Source organism: Limulus polyphemus, unplaced genomic scaffold, assembly GCF_000517525.1.
Source record: "Limulus polyphemus unplaced genomic scaffold, Limulus_polyphemus-2.1.2 Scaffold37, whole genome shotgun sequence".
NCBI lineage: Eukaryota > Metazoa > Arthropoda > Merostomata > Xiphosura > Limulidae > Limulus > Limulus polyphemus.
Window position 1 is genome coordinate 1,174,289 of NW_013665647.1, and position 12,447 is coordinate 1,186,735.

General features: G+C 32.7%; 1 protein-coding gene across 1 annotated transcript in view; it reads right to left on the reverse strand.

Moving 5' to 3' along the window:
• Positions 1-7,112: 7,112 nt before the first annotated feature.
• LOC106461206 (homeobox protein DBX1-B-like) overlaps positions 7,113-12,447 on the reverse strand; it is a 33,786-nt gene continuing 28,451 nt past the window's right edge. The window contains exon 4 of the mRNA XM_013921005.2: positions 7,113-7,697. Coding sequence (XP_013776459.2) covers positions 7,386-7,697 — 312 coding nt within the window. The 3' untranslated portion in view covers positions 7,113-7,385. The remainder of the gene's footprint in view (positions 7,698-12,447) is intronic.

Genomic DNA, 12,447 nt, shown 5'->3' on the forward strand with positions numbered 1-12,447 from the left:
AATAAGAATAACTTTAACTTTTTATCTCTCTTTCAGTAAACATAGTGTAATGGCTGGTTTAATATTTTCCGTTAGAGAAACTGTGTAACGTATAAACAGAAATTAAGGTCATATCAAATGTAAATTAACTCTAACTGTAAAAACCTCCACTGAACAGGATATGATGTAATATGCTTTTAAATTCAATGTGAAGTAAAGACAGAGCAGTATATTTATAGTCATCAAAATAGGGTAACCTAAGAAATGAAAATGTTAATGGTATTTTCAACAGAACTGCAAATTATGCTCTCGTAACATGAACGGACATGTTTAAGCATAGCCATTCCTAGTTTGTAGCTACTGAACAGAGAAAAGAAAACCAGTCAGAAGCACCTAATGCCACAAGAACTGAAAACAGGATTGACTGTTCCACTTATAACGCACTCAAATGCACTGTTCGACATGCTAACCACTGCTAGCTCAAAACATGAAGTAGAGCAACGCTAGATCAATTCACTTCATGAAATAGTTGGTGAATCCAAGGGTTTCGGGTTCGAGACATGATACTAATAAACACTCTTCAAGCTCTCAACAGTGGGTGCATTATAAAAGTGACAATCAATCTCGTAATTCGATTAACGAGTAAATGCTGCAGGAGGTGAGTGTTGCCTACTCTTTATTTTTCTTCTCATAAACAATTCAAAATTAAAGAACAGCTATACATGAACCATAGAGTTCTCTGGCCTAGCCGTTTAGCCCACTGTATACATGAACCATAAAGTTCTCTGGCCTAACCGTTTAGATATGCGGTATTAGAACAAATTAAATATTTAGTATTATAGAAAATCATAACGAAACATGTGGTATTAGAGTAACACATCATGAAGTCTACCATAGTGAAAAAAAAACATTTTATAAAACGTGGGGTAGTATAGAATAATACGAAATGTGCTTTATATTTTCCAAAAATGCGAACATTCGACTTTATAAATCGACATTCCAAACCTCAAACTTTATAATCATAATAATTTCTTTTCCTTTTATTGTTAAGTATTAAACCAAAGAAAGAAGCTTTTTATTATTTATTTATGTTGATAAGGAGTTATCGTATAATTTTCAAACACAACCACCCCAGTGGAACAGTGGTATGTCTGCGGACTTATTCCACTACAAACCGGGTTTCGTTACTCGTGGTGGGCAGAGCACAGATAGCGCTTTGTGTAGCTTTGTGCTTAATACCAAACAACAACAATTAAAAAAACTAAAAACCAAAATAACCTTTGAAAGTAGATTTATTTACAGATCATTCTGCTGAACATTGATCTACGATCATAAGCAAAGTATATCATGGTATAAATGGACCAGTAAAGTATCTTATGTTAGAAAAGCGCCAGTAAAGTATCTTATCTTAGAAATGGGCCAGTAAAGTATCGTAAGGTAGAAATGGGTCAGTAAAGTATCTTATGGTAGAAATGGGCCAGTAAAGTATCTTATGTTAGAAATGGGCCAGTAAAGTATCTTATGTTAGAAATGGGCCAATGTTACTGATCGCCACTATTTATGAATATTCGATAAAATTTCACAAAATACCACAACAAGAACGTTTTGGACTAATGCTGTTTTAAATATCATCAGCTATATTCCCATAATTCTTTGTTTGTTTGTTTGCAGTTAAGCACAAAGATACACAATGGGCTATCTATGCTCTGCCCATCACGAGTATCAAAACTCGGTTTCTAGCGCTGTAAGTCCCCAGACATACCGCTGGACCATTGTTTCTACTTGTAGAGGACAACATTAATTTAATTCAATTACATAGACTTTGGTTTCTTTTCATAAGGTTCTGTCAGATGAAACGTTTGTTATAGTTAAATGCCTACCCTGCGTATCTTGGCCATAAAGTTTCTTAACGTCACTTGAATAAAGTTAATGCTCCTCAAGTAATATGATTACATTAACATATTTAGGATATCAAAACTTTCAAATTAATTAACAGTTAAATGAAATCTCAGTGAGTGAGTTATAAAAATGACGATCAAATTCCACTATTCGGTCTGACAAGAGTTGTTGATTAACTATTTTCCTTCATATCTATGTTGACACAGAGTTGTTGTCTAATTACTTTCCTTCATGTCTATGTTGACACAGAGTTGTTGTCTAATTACTTTCCTTCTTGTCTATGTTGACACAGAGTTGTTGTCTAATTACTTTCCTTCATGTCTATGTTGACACAGAGTTGTTGTCTAATTACTTTCCTTCTTGTCTATGTTGACACAGAGTTGTTGTCTAATTACTTTCCTTCATGTCTATGTTGACACAGAGTTGTTGTCTAATTACTTTCCTTCTTGTTTATGTTGACACAGAGTTGTTGACTAACTACTTTCCTTCTTGTCTATGTTGACAGAGAGTTGCTGACTAATTACTTTCCTTCATGTCTATGTTGATACAGAGTTGTTGACTAACTACTTTCCTTCTTGTCTATGTTGACACAGAGTTGTTGACTAACTACTTTCCTTCATGTCTATGTTGACACAGAGTTGTTGACTAATTACTTTCCTTCATGTCTATGTTGACACAGAGTTATTGTCTAATTACTTTCTTTCTTGTCTATGTTGACACAAAGTTGTTGACTAATTACTTTTCTTCATGTCTATGTTGACACAGAGTTGTTGACTAACTACTTTCCTTCATGTCTATGTTGACACAGAGTTGTTGACTAATTACTTTCCTTCATGTCTATGTTGACACAGAGTTATTGTCTAATTACTTTCCTTCTTGTCTATGTTGACACAGAGTTGTTGACTAATTACTTTTCTTCATGTCTATGTTGACACAGAGTTATTGTCTAATTACTTTCTTTCTTGTCTATGTTGACACAGAGTTGTTGACTAATTACTTTCCTTCTTGTCTATGTTGACAAAGAGTTATTGTCTAATTACTTTTCTTCTTGTCTATGTTGACACAAAGTTGTTGTCTGGTTACTTTCCTTCTTGTCTATCACTTCAAAATTATGGACGGCTAATGCAGATAGCCCTTGAGTATTTTTGCGAGAAATTCAACAAACGAAGAAAATACAAATTCACCAGTTGAAAAATCTGTAAGGCGAAACGTTGAGGATGAAAATAACTTCACTTGTGACTGAACAGTTATCGTAACAGACAAAGAATGCCGTCTTAGGGCTACATACCTATTACGTAATATTTAAGTTATGCTGACACCTGGGGATTACGCAAGTTTTACATAATAAACAAAAGATGCTGCCTAAGGATTATACAGCTTTTAAGTAGTATCCAAAAATCTTCAGTTTGAGTGCTACTCACCAGAAGATATGTTGCTAGGGAAGGTGGCATCATAGTACGAGAGTGACTCACCAGAGGGTGCATTGCTAGAATCACGAAGTGGCACTAGAAGGCGCGTTGGTATGATAAGTGTGCAGATAGTTCGCGAGCAAATCACCAGAGGGTGCTGTAGATCATGTGTCATCGACTTTATAGTAACAATGAAAATCTTCAAATTAATAATTTAATATAGTTTACATAACGTTGTTTTTACAATTATCATAATTAAAATTTTGTTTTATAAGTAAAACTATAAATCTGCTAAAATCATAAATAATATTCAACGTTAAACTGGTACACAATTAAAAACATTTTATTTAGGCCTATCTATGGCCTTCAAAAAGTTAACGACTCTACACGTTTCTACGTTACAACGTCATCCTTTTGCTTATATATTGCGTACGTTTTACAAAAGTGGATGGTGTTACTAAGGCTTCATAGACAAATGATATTACTAAGGGCAATATTAGCATAGTTTCTCGGATCATATATATATATGATAACGATTTCTTTTTCACCAGAGATGAAATTAAAAAGAGAACCTGTGACATAGAGGCCTAATGCATTCTTTGATTGGCCATACCCTCTACTGTGGACTGCAGTTTTCAAGGCTCATCAGCACAGCTTGGGTCAACAAACCAAAGAAATATCATTAGGTCTCTGATTAATGAATTCGACGAAATGTCGTAACATTATTCACATACTTAAATTATGTTTTTTTTTACGGTGATTTATTCTATTTGACTAATAACATGCTAGAACAAGTACATACCACAGGTATTATTATATTGAGTTGTAGGTTAGTATTTTATAAACTAAGATATTTGAAGTTTCGTAAATAGTATCTAACTGTATCTCGAAGTTTTGTTAACAAATGTTAAAGTATGTATGATTCTTAGGTCTATGATTTTACTATTTTACTATTAATGATAGCATATTGAGCTATGATGAAACATGAGTTTTATATAAGAAATATAAATGTAGAATTGTATTAGTTGTTCAAACATACTCATTAGAAGCTGGTGTGTAATTTACCATAAAAAGCTTAGCTAGACGTGTAATTATCTGAAATTTGATCTTTAGTCTAAACAGAATAGAATTAAGTTTTTAGTGAATTATCAACGTAAGATGAGTTATATTTTCTGACTAATCTTGTCTGAACTTTTGCTAATTTCTAGTTCAGAAGAATTCTTATTTCATTATATTCATACTTTCTTTATGTCTTGTTTGTACTATTTAATTTTAATTGTATTTTTGCTATTATAATTTGTTGACATTTGATAAAATAAAACACGATTACATTGTTTAGAAGTTTACATTCTTTTTGGACACTTTTCATTCATGAACACATTAGTTTCAGGTTCAAAACGACCGATAAAATGCTCTGAAATGTTCTCAGGAACATAAAGATGTAAGATATTTTGTGCTTTTTTGTTGTCATGTCCTTTAATTATCAGTGTTATTGAAACAAACCTATGTGTTTATTGAAATTAACAAGTATAGTTGACTTGCTTTATTTTCTAGATTATCAGTGTTATTTATTCAGGTTTTTCAAAAGTGTATTTTATTACACTATATCATAAATTAATAATTTAGTGTAAGTGCTTGCTGTACTGTACAAATAAGGTCACGTTGCATCTAATTTTTTTTAATGAACTATTTTTTTTCTCTTAGGTCAAGCTTCCCATTGTAATCATTTATCTACTATTTCGACCTTCCAACGATGACACAGCATTAGGCTTGAGTGCTTGCACGATGAAAAAAATTGATGTTCAATCCCTGCAAAGTACACAGCACAGATGAGGAGTTTGACGCTTAACTAAACAGCCATAAGAGGATAGCGAACAACCGTGGGGTAAACGTTTTGACACTCAGCATAATATTAATTAAAAAGAACAACTCTCTTATCAGGCTTTTGCTAAATAGTGATTCATTTTAATCTAGAGTTGCTTGTTAAGTCAACGGAATTGAATCACTTATCCCAAAGTCATAACAATCTTGCTTGAACTGTAAGATCACTCAACATATTTCTGTATGTTCAGTAAGCGAAACATTCAGAGACATTTTACAAAGGTGTGGGTTAGAAATATGTTATTAGCATTTTGTTTTTATCATTCGAATAATATGTAGATGAACTTATATGCTTTTGAAGTAATTTTCTTACCTGAAATATCACACGGAATTCGAATATTCGTTTGAATAATACGAAATAACATTCAAAATACGACAACAAAAATATTTCTACTTAATTAAAGAATCATAGAGCTGACACTAAATTTCACCATTCGAACTTTTGTATAACAAATGCCAGTGAAGATTAAAAAGTTTTCACAAGTAATTAAGTTTCAAAATAGAAACACTGCAGCGATTCGTCTCGTACTGAGTTACATATACCAGGTTTAGTATAGAGGAAGCTGTACATAAATATATCTGTATTGGTCTTGAAAAACTGAGATCGTCGTGTTGTAATTGGATGATCCAACAAAAACAGTTCATTGTTGAAATAATGTAAAGTAGGTACACGAATTTTGTAAGACGTAGAAAGTTAACACTGTAAATAAAACAACAAAATTTAGTTAGTTTTACATAAATGCTTGAAACTGAGCCTCCCCCCCCCAAATTATATATCAAACATTCTTAAGTTTAGAACCAATTAGAAAAATGTTCTTTTTCTCACAGTCACGCTCAGATTTTATTCACAAATTACTTTAAACACAAAATTGTTTGTAACATAATTATAAAGTGTTATAATTAAATATTCCAGCCCTTCTTCGTCTTATTAATATCGCATAAATAGCGTGAAGCGATAGCGAGATTCCAGCCCTGAAATCGAACAAGTATAGTGTAATTGTGCCTTATTGGTGTGGAGAAACATGCATAATTCTACAGTTCAACTCAATATCGTGCACATGAAACGTTTTCGCTTCAGTTCCCAGAAAGGAGAAAATGAAGTCGTCACCGAAAGTTGAATAATATGATTGATTCCATGTTTTCAAGTTGAAACGATTAGCATATGCTTGGAGTCGCTACCCCGTTCCTGATTTGCGCCTCGCTAAACGTAGCATCTACAAGAAACTTCTAATCTCAGTTACAGCAAGATCATATTTTCCGCTTCAGAAACGCCGAAAAATTAAAACTTCCGCAACTAATTGCCTCATATCGCGATTACTGACTTCTTTATGCACGAAACGAACTATTACATTTCTTTCCGTGCACTGGTCGCCAAGCCCCCAATTCTTAAAAACGTGGAACAAAGAGTCATTATTGTGAATTTTGGTATATTTTAATTAATCTGTCATTTCTAGCTTGAGTTGAGTTTAATATGTCTTTTATTAGAATTATGCATATTGCAAACAATTGTTACGGTTTCGAGTTCTTTTAAAATTAAAATTAAAATAAAAAATAAGAAAAAAACGTTTTTGTGGAATATTAATAATCAACTCTAATTCGATAGTCGGTAGTAGAAAAACTTAGGTTGTTTCCTTTCGTTCCTTTGACACTGCTATTAAACTGAAAAATGAATTTCTAAAAAACATGATTTTTATATACGACACAACCAGCATCCTATACTTCCGTATAACATAAAACCTTCACAAATAATAAAAACGTGTACAAATTTGATACTAGTTTTATTAAACTTTATCAAATTCTGTTTACTATAACTAGAGAATACATTCCGAGTATTATATGATCAAACATTAATTTAAAATCTACATCTTGTTTCCGTTATTAATACTTGCGAAATATTTGTTTTAGAGCATGTATTTTATACAATTTTACAAAATAAGGGTTCATTGCTTTTTGTTGGTCATGGTTGCCTTAGCAGCAGCTTCACTGTCATGCATAATATGTATATCATGTCACTCTTAGTTTCTGACTGGTTTTCAGATTTTTCTTTTTGATTTCTCAGTCTCTATTCCATTTCGGATACTCGGAAAAACGAAATGGTGTATGTCCTTTTCTATATCAGATGACTCACGACATAAACTGAACTCTTATAACTCACTGTCTTTTTTTACTCTATTAAAGAATTACTTCCCTTAAATATTTTTATCCTTTTTAAGATTTTTATAACACATCTACATTGTCCATCTCACACCCTCGGGGGCTTCCCGCCGTCGACTCCATGTCAGATTCATTACTCTCGTCTGGGCCTGCTGATCCTCTAGTCTGCCCACTAGAGGGAAGAAATTCGCCACTTTTATCTATGACCTCATCTTCAAAGGAAGAGTTTTTCTGTTCAATTCTTACGTCACTAAGATCTGGATGAGGGTTAGTTTTTGTAGGCAAGGTTTGTTCACGTGATCCTCCTGAGGATAGCAATTCACGTTCTTTGGAATTCCTCCACTTCATTCGTCGGTTTTGGAACCATATTTTTACCTGTTAAACAATCAAACTAGTTATATCTAGATGTTTGGTTTCGTATCCATGACAACTATAAACATTACCAGATTCATATGCAACCATTCCTCACTCAACACATATTAGGGTAACAAACTGCGTGAATTGTAGTGCTGTGTATTTCTTTAAGACAATACTTAGAATATCTAGAAAACAGAAACTAAAACCTATGAATTAAAAAAAAAATACAAGCTAAGGATTTAACAATACATATTGGACAATCCATAAGTAAAATTTTGCTATGAAGCAAGAATTTCACAAGATAATATAGGTTAATAACATATTAACAGTAAAGTTTATATAGTGAATTAAAGAAGTATAATTATGAAATCAGCATAAAGTATATTAAACCTAAATTTATAGAGGGCTACATGTGCTCAATCTTATTTTAAAAAACATTTTTCTAAACTATTTGTGTAATAAATTGGGTCCATGAATAGGTTGGTTACAGCATTCCTAATAACAAATGAGTCACATAATGACATTTAGATATTAATACAAGTAATCACTGCTATTGATATCATTAATATTTGCTGAAGTTTCGTGAGCATTTTACATATATTATGAGAGATATTAACCAACCTTTTTCGTCAGTTATTGATATTGAGCTTGTAGCAAGCACAACACATAAACTTATTCAGTATCATACAATGTGTGACGCCATCGGTAAGTTGCGGGTTGAGCAAATGCATAGACTGAGAGAATCTGAGTTCTGTGTTATGTTATTGCTTTAGTTTTCCACAAATGACTGGCCTTCGGCAGGATACAGGACCAAAATGGGGTTGAGAGATGTGGTGGCAAAATTTAGTTACACTTGATATAAAAGTTTTATTTTGTATTTATGCCAGTTAAAGAGCGGGAGGAATATTTGTTTGTCTTCTTCTCCCTCACAAATACATCCTTTGTAGCGGCTTCATTAAGATATTTCACACTCTGGTGGCCAAAAGTTATGACCTTTTTCAAAGGAGAATTTCTCGGAAGAAAAACATCTAACTCTTTACTACAGCACAGATTGAATGAATAAATAAAGATAATTTCTCATTTGTAATTCAAATAATAAGTATTATAATATTAGTAATTAAAATTAAGATTTTGTTTTTGAAATATGGGTAATGTGTAGCAACAAGGTTATTTTTCGAGAACTTATAAGTCCAAACATTATTTAAATAAAAACGTTGTTAAATTAGCCTTTAAGTACATCATTAAATAATCTGTTTTGTTTTTATTACGCATTATAATAACACTTTTTATTTTACAGATTTTGATGTAACTGTCTTAGGTATGTATTAATATATCAAATGTAGTAATCCTAGTTAAATTCCATTAACTTTACTCACTGAAAAGGGTATAATAAAATACCAATAAATCTTCACAAAAGAAACCCATTATCATTGTTTATCGCAACTTAGTTGAACGTTCTTGTATTGGTAATACGAAGTTGGAGACTGTTTTTAATATAGTATTAGTTGAGATAGAATAATATATTTGCTTACAATATCGTTTTCACGAAGGCAGGCTACAGGACAATAGTATTTTAACAATCGGAATACAATCCAACTGAGACATAAGCTACATATGTGGCCGCATACATCTCTAAATGCAAATGACATCACAGCTGTACCCAATCAAAACTGTCTTTGTCCTCATCAGATCGGCCAAGTTAAAGATGGTCACAGGTGTGATAGACAAGAAGCATATTTCATTTATTCTAAATATGATGGACAGAATAATTTGGGCTGATTTTTGTTGTTTGACGTGGGGCTTTTAATGTGAACTGTGAAGGCTGCAATATATTTATTATGATCTGTAAAATTACTCTTAACGCTCACTTTTGTTCAATTCCGTCAGAAGGTGAAACCATATGTCTTTACAGTCACTTTCTGTCGTTAGTATGAATTTTAACAAACTTTTAAATATTTTCTCCTTCATTTTGCTCTGTCGTCTTGCGCAATGGGTGAATTTTCACGCAACAGAAAACTTGATTTTTATGCAACAGTTCAGAATCACACTTAATCGTTGAAGAAGATACACACAACATTTTCTAAAAACAATAACAAATAGTCCTGATAGTTTTTGGTCCATTTACAAAGTAATCACTGCAATTTCATCATTTCATCTTGTTGATCTTTTCGTCTTTGGATTCCCATTTCTAAGATACAAGAATTAGTGCATTTTACTATGAAACATTAACGCTGCGTGTGAATGATGTTGAAAATATGTTCGTATTTGAGAATTTCCTAAGAAAAAAGACGTTTTGTACATTTTACGGTGAGTAATCGACTAGCCGATGGTTCATTTATACATGCGTTTGTTTCGATAACTTTTTACTTTATTACGCTATTTCAAAAATATATGTATATCAGCAATTTAGAACTACAAGAAACGTTTCTATTTTAACTAGAAAATTAAAAGAATGTCGTAAGAATAAAAATAAGTTATAGCAGTAGATCCTTAAAGTTCGTGCACACAAAGATAATGTTCTCCAGTTATCACTGAAACCATCATATGAACAGATATATAACCTGTAATTGTTTATGAATGGAAAGTTAAAATGTCGAGCACCGCTAAAATTAAATTTGTTTATCAGAGACCTCTAATTTTCATCATTTGCACTGTTGAATGAAAGCAATATTACGCAAAATCGAAAACAAAACCTAACACAGTGTGTCACATATAACTGTATTAAATGCTTCACAGATAATAACTAACTAATAAAACAAAATGAAAGAGAAAGAAATATTGTATAGAGAATGAACTGGTAGCTCGAAGGTTTTTTACAAAGGTATCATACAGGCTATTACCTACTAAAATATTCTAAACATTTTAATTCAGTAATTAGATGACGATGATTGTGAAATGTTGGTAAAAATTACAATTAAAGGTCCTGTTTGAATCAAATATCTAGAGATTGTATTTCCTCTAAAAGTTAACACTGATTGATTAGTCAAAGGAAGCAGTTTCTCATGTTTTAACTGATGAGCTTTTAAAACGATTGTTGCATTTTAAGCCTTTTGATTCAAGATATCTATTTCTAAAATGTTCTTCTAGCAGGTTGACGATTACTTTGTGACTGTAACGCTAACAAGTAAAAATGCAAAAAATCCCCAAAGCTCGCTTCCCTCTGGTGGCCCTTGTAGTGAGAAAAGAATGTATATAAGTCTTATCACTGATACCAGCGCATCTGAAACTTCTCATAATAAGAGGAAAACCAGAAATTTTGTGTTTGAAGAGTTATCGCAAACTGTTGTCTTTTTCCTTTTATTGCAGTTTCTACAACATGAATTAAGCTTTTTAATGTGATATTACTATTCTATTAAAGGTTATACTTTCATCATGACCTATAATTTCGCAAACAAGTCTTTATATAGTAATTGGTTACTTTTAAAGAACCTGGTGCTAGCTCTGTATACAGCGACTTGACAAAAGTAAATAGACACCCCCAGTTTAAAAAAAACAGTTCATTCTGTAACCATACATAGCACTTGCGAATTATATGTGGGTTAATACTTTGTGGGGCAGCCTTTTCTCTTATGCAAGGCAGCTACGCGTTTACGCATTGCGAGGGCGAAATGAACATTCCCGGTGGATTGCAACCCATTCCTGGCACATAATCTGTATTAGGAAGTCCATGGAAGTGGGTTTACTAAAACAGAGAGTGACCGAGGATAACCCCACACCTGCTTAATGGGGCTCATAAAATTATCCGGTGATTGGCCAGGTTACGGCAGAGTTGTGATACCCTGGCTCCCTTTCCATTTCAAGATATGTTTGTTTGCTTGTTTTAGTGCAAAGCTACAAAATAGGCTCTCTGCGCCCTGGCCACCACGAGGAATCGAAACCTGGATTTTAAAATTGCAAATCCGTAAACGTACTGCTGACCCACGTGGGAACATCATGGTGTTTCTATTTCCTCATGCCATGCAGTGGCGTAGCGAGGGTTCTCAGCACCCGCGGTCAAAGACACTTTTGGCGCCCCCACCTCTGAAATGTTTTGATTATTTGTTTGTGACTCATTACCCACTTAATGACAATAACATAAAGAATTAATTACCGCCTTACACAGGCCTAAAATAAAGTCACAATATAACATTTCACGATATCACAACTGTAAACATGGAACTAATGAAGTATAGCCTACTAGGTGTACTTACATAATTTTTAAGCCATTTTGATATTTATGTCATCCAGTATTATTCAAAGTCACATAGCTAGAACAATCTTTCAAGCATGCAGAATAAATTTATGTTATATCCCTAGTTTTGAAACTTATGTTTAATATCAGAAGCAGTCACTTGTGGTATACATGGATTATAAAACAGATTGATAAAATACTACTTAAGTTTACAAATAACAAATTTTATTAGTTTACAAAACTGTACATATACTTAACTATATCTTGTACAGGTAGCATTCTGGTATTCGCAAAAGCACGAAAGGTTCATATAATGTAACCAGTACTTAATACCTTAAATTTTGATAGTTTAATTGATGCATTTGCAGCAGAATCCTTTTCAATACTTAATATTGCCAAGCTACTAAGTCGTTCTTGAGTCATTAAGGTTCTCAAGTATGTAAGAATTAATTTCAGCTTGCTGAAGAACCTTTCACAACTAGCAATAGAAGCCCCAATTGTTAACAAAATCTGCAATGCAATTCTTAGATTTGGGAAAACATCTTCACCATATAATGGCTGGAGACGGCTTAAATGGGTAACATGACAGCAAATGTA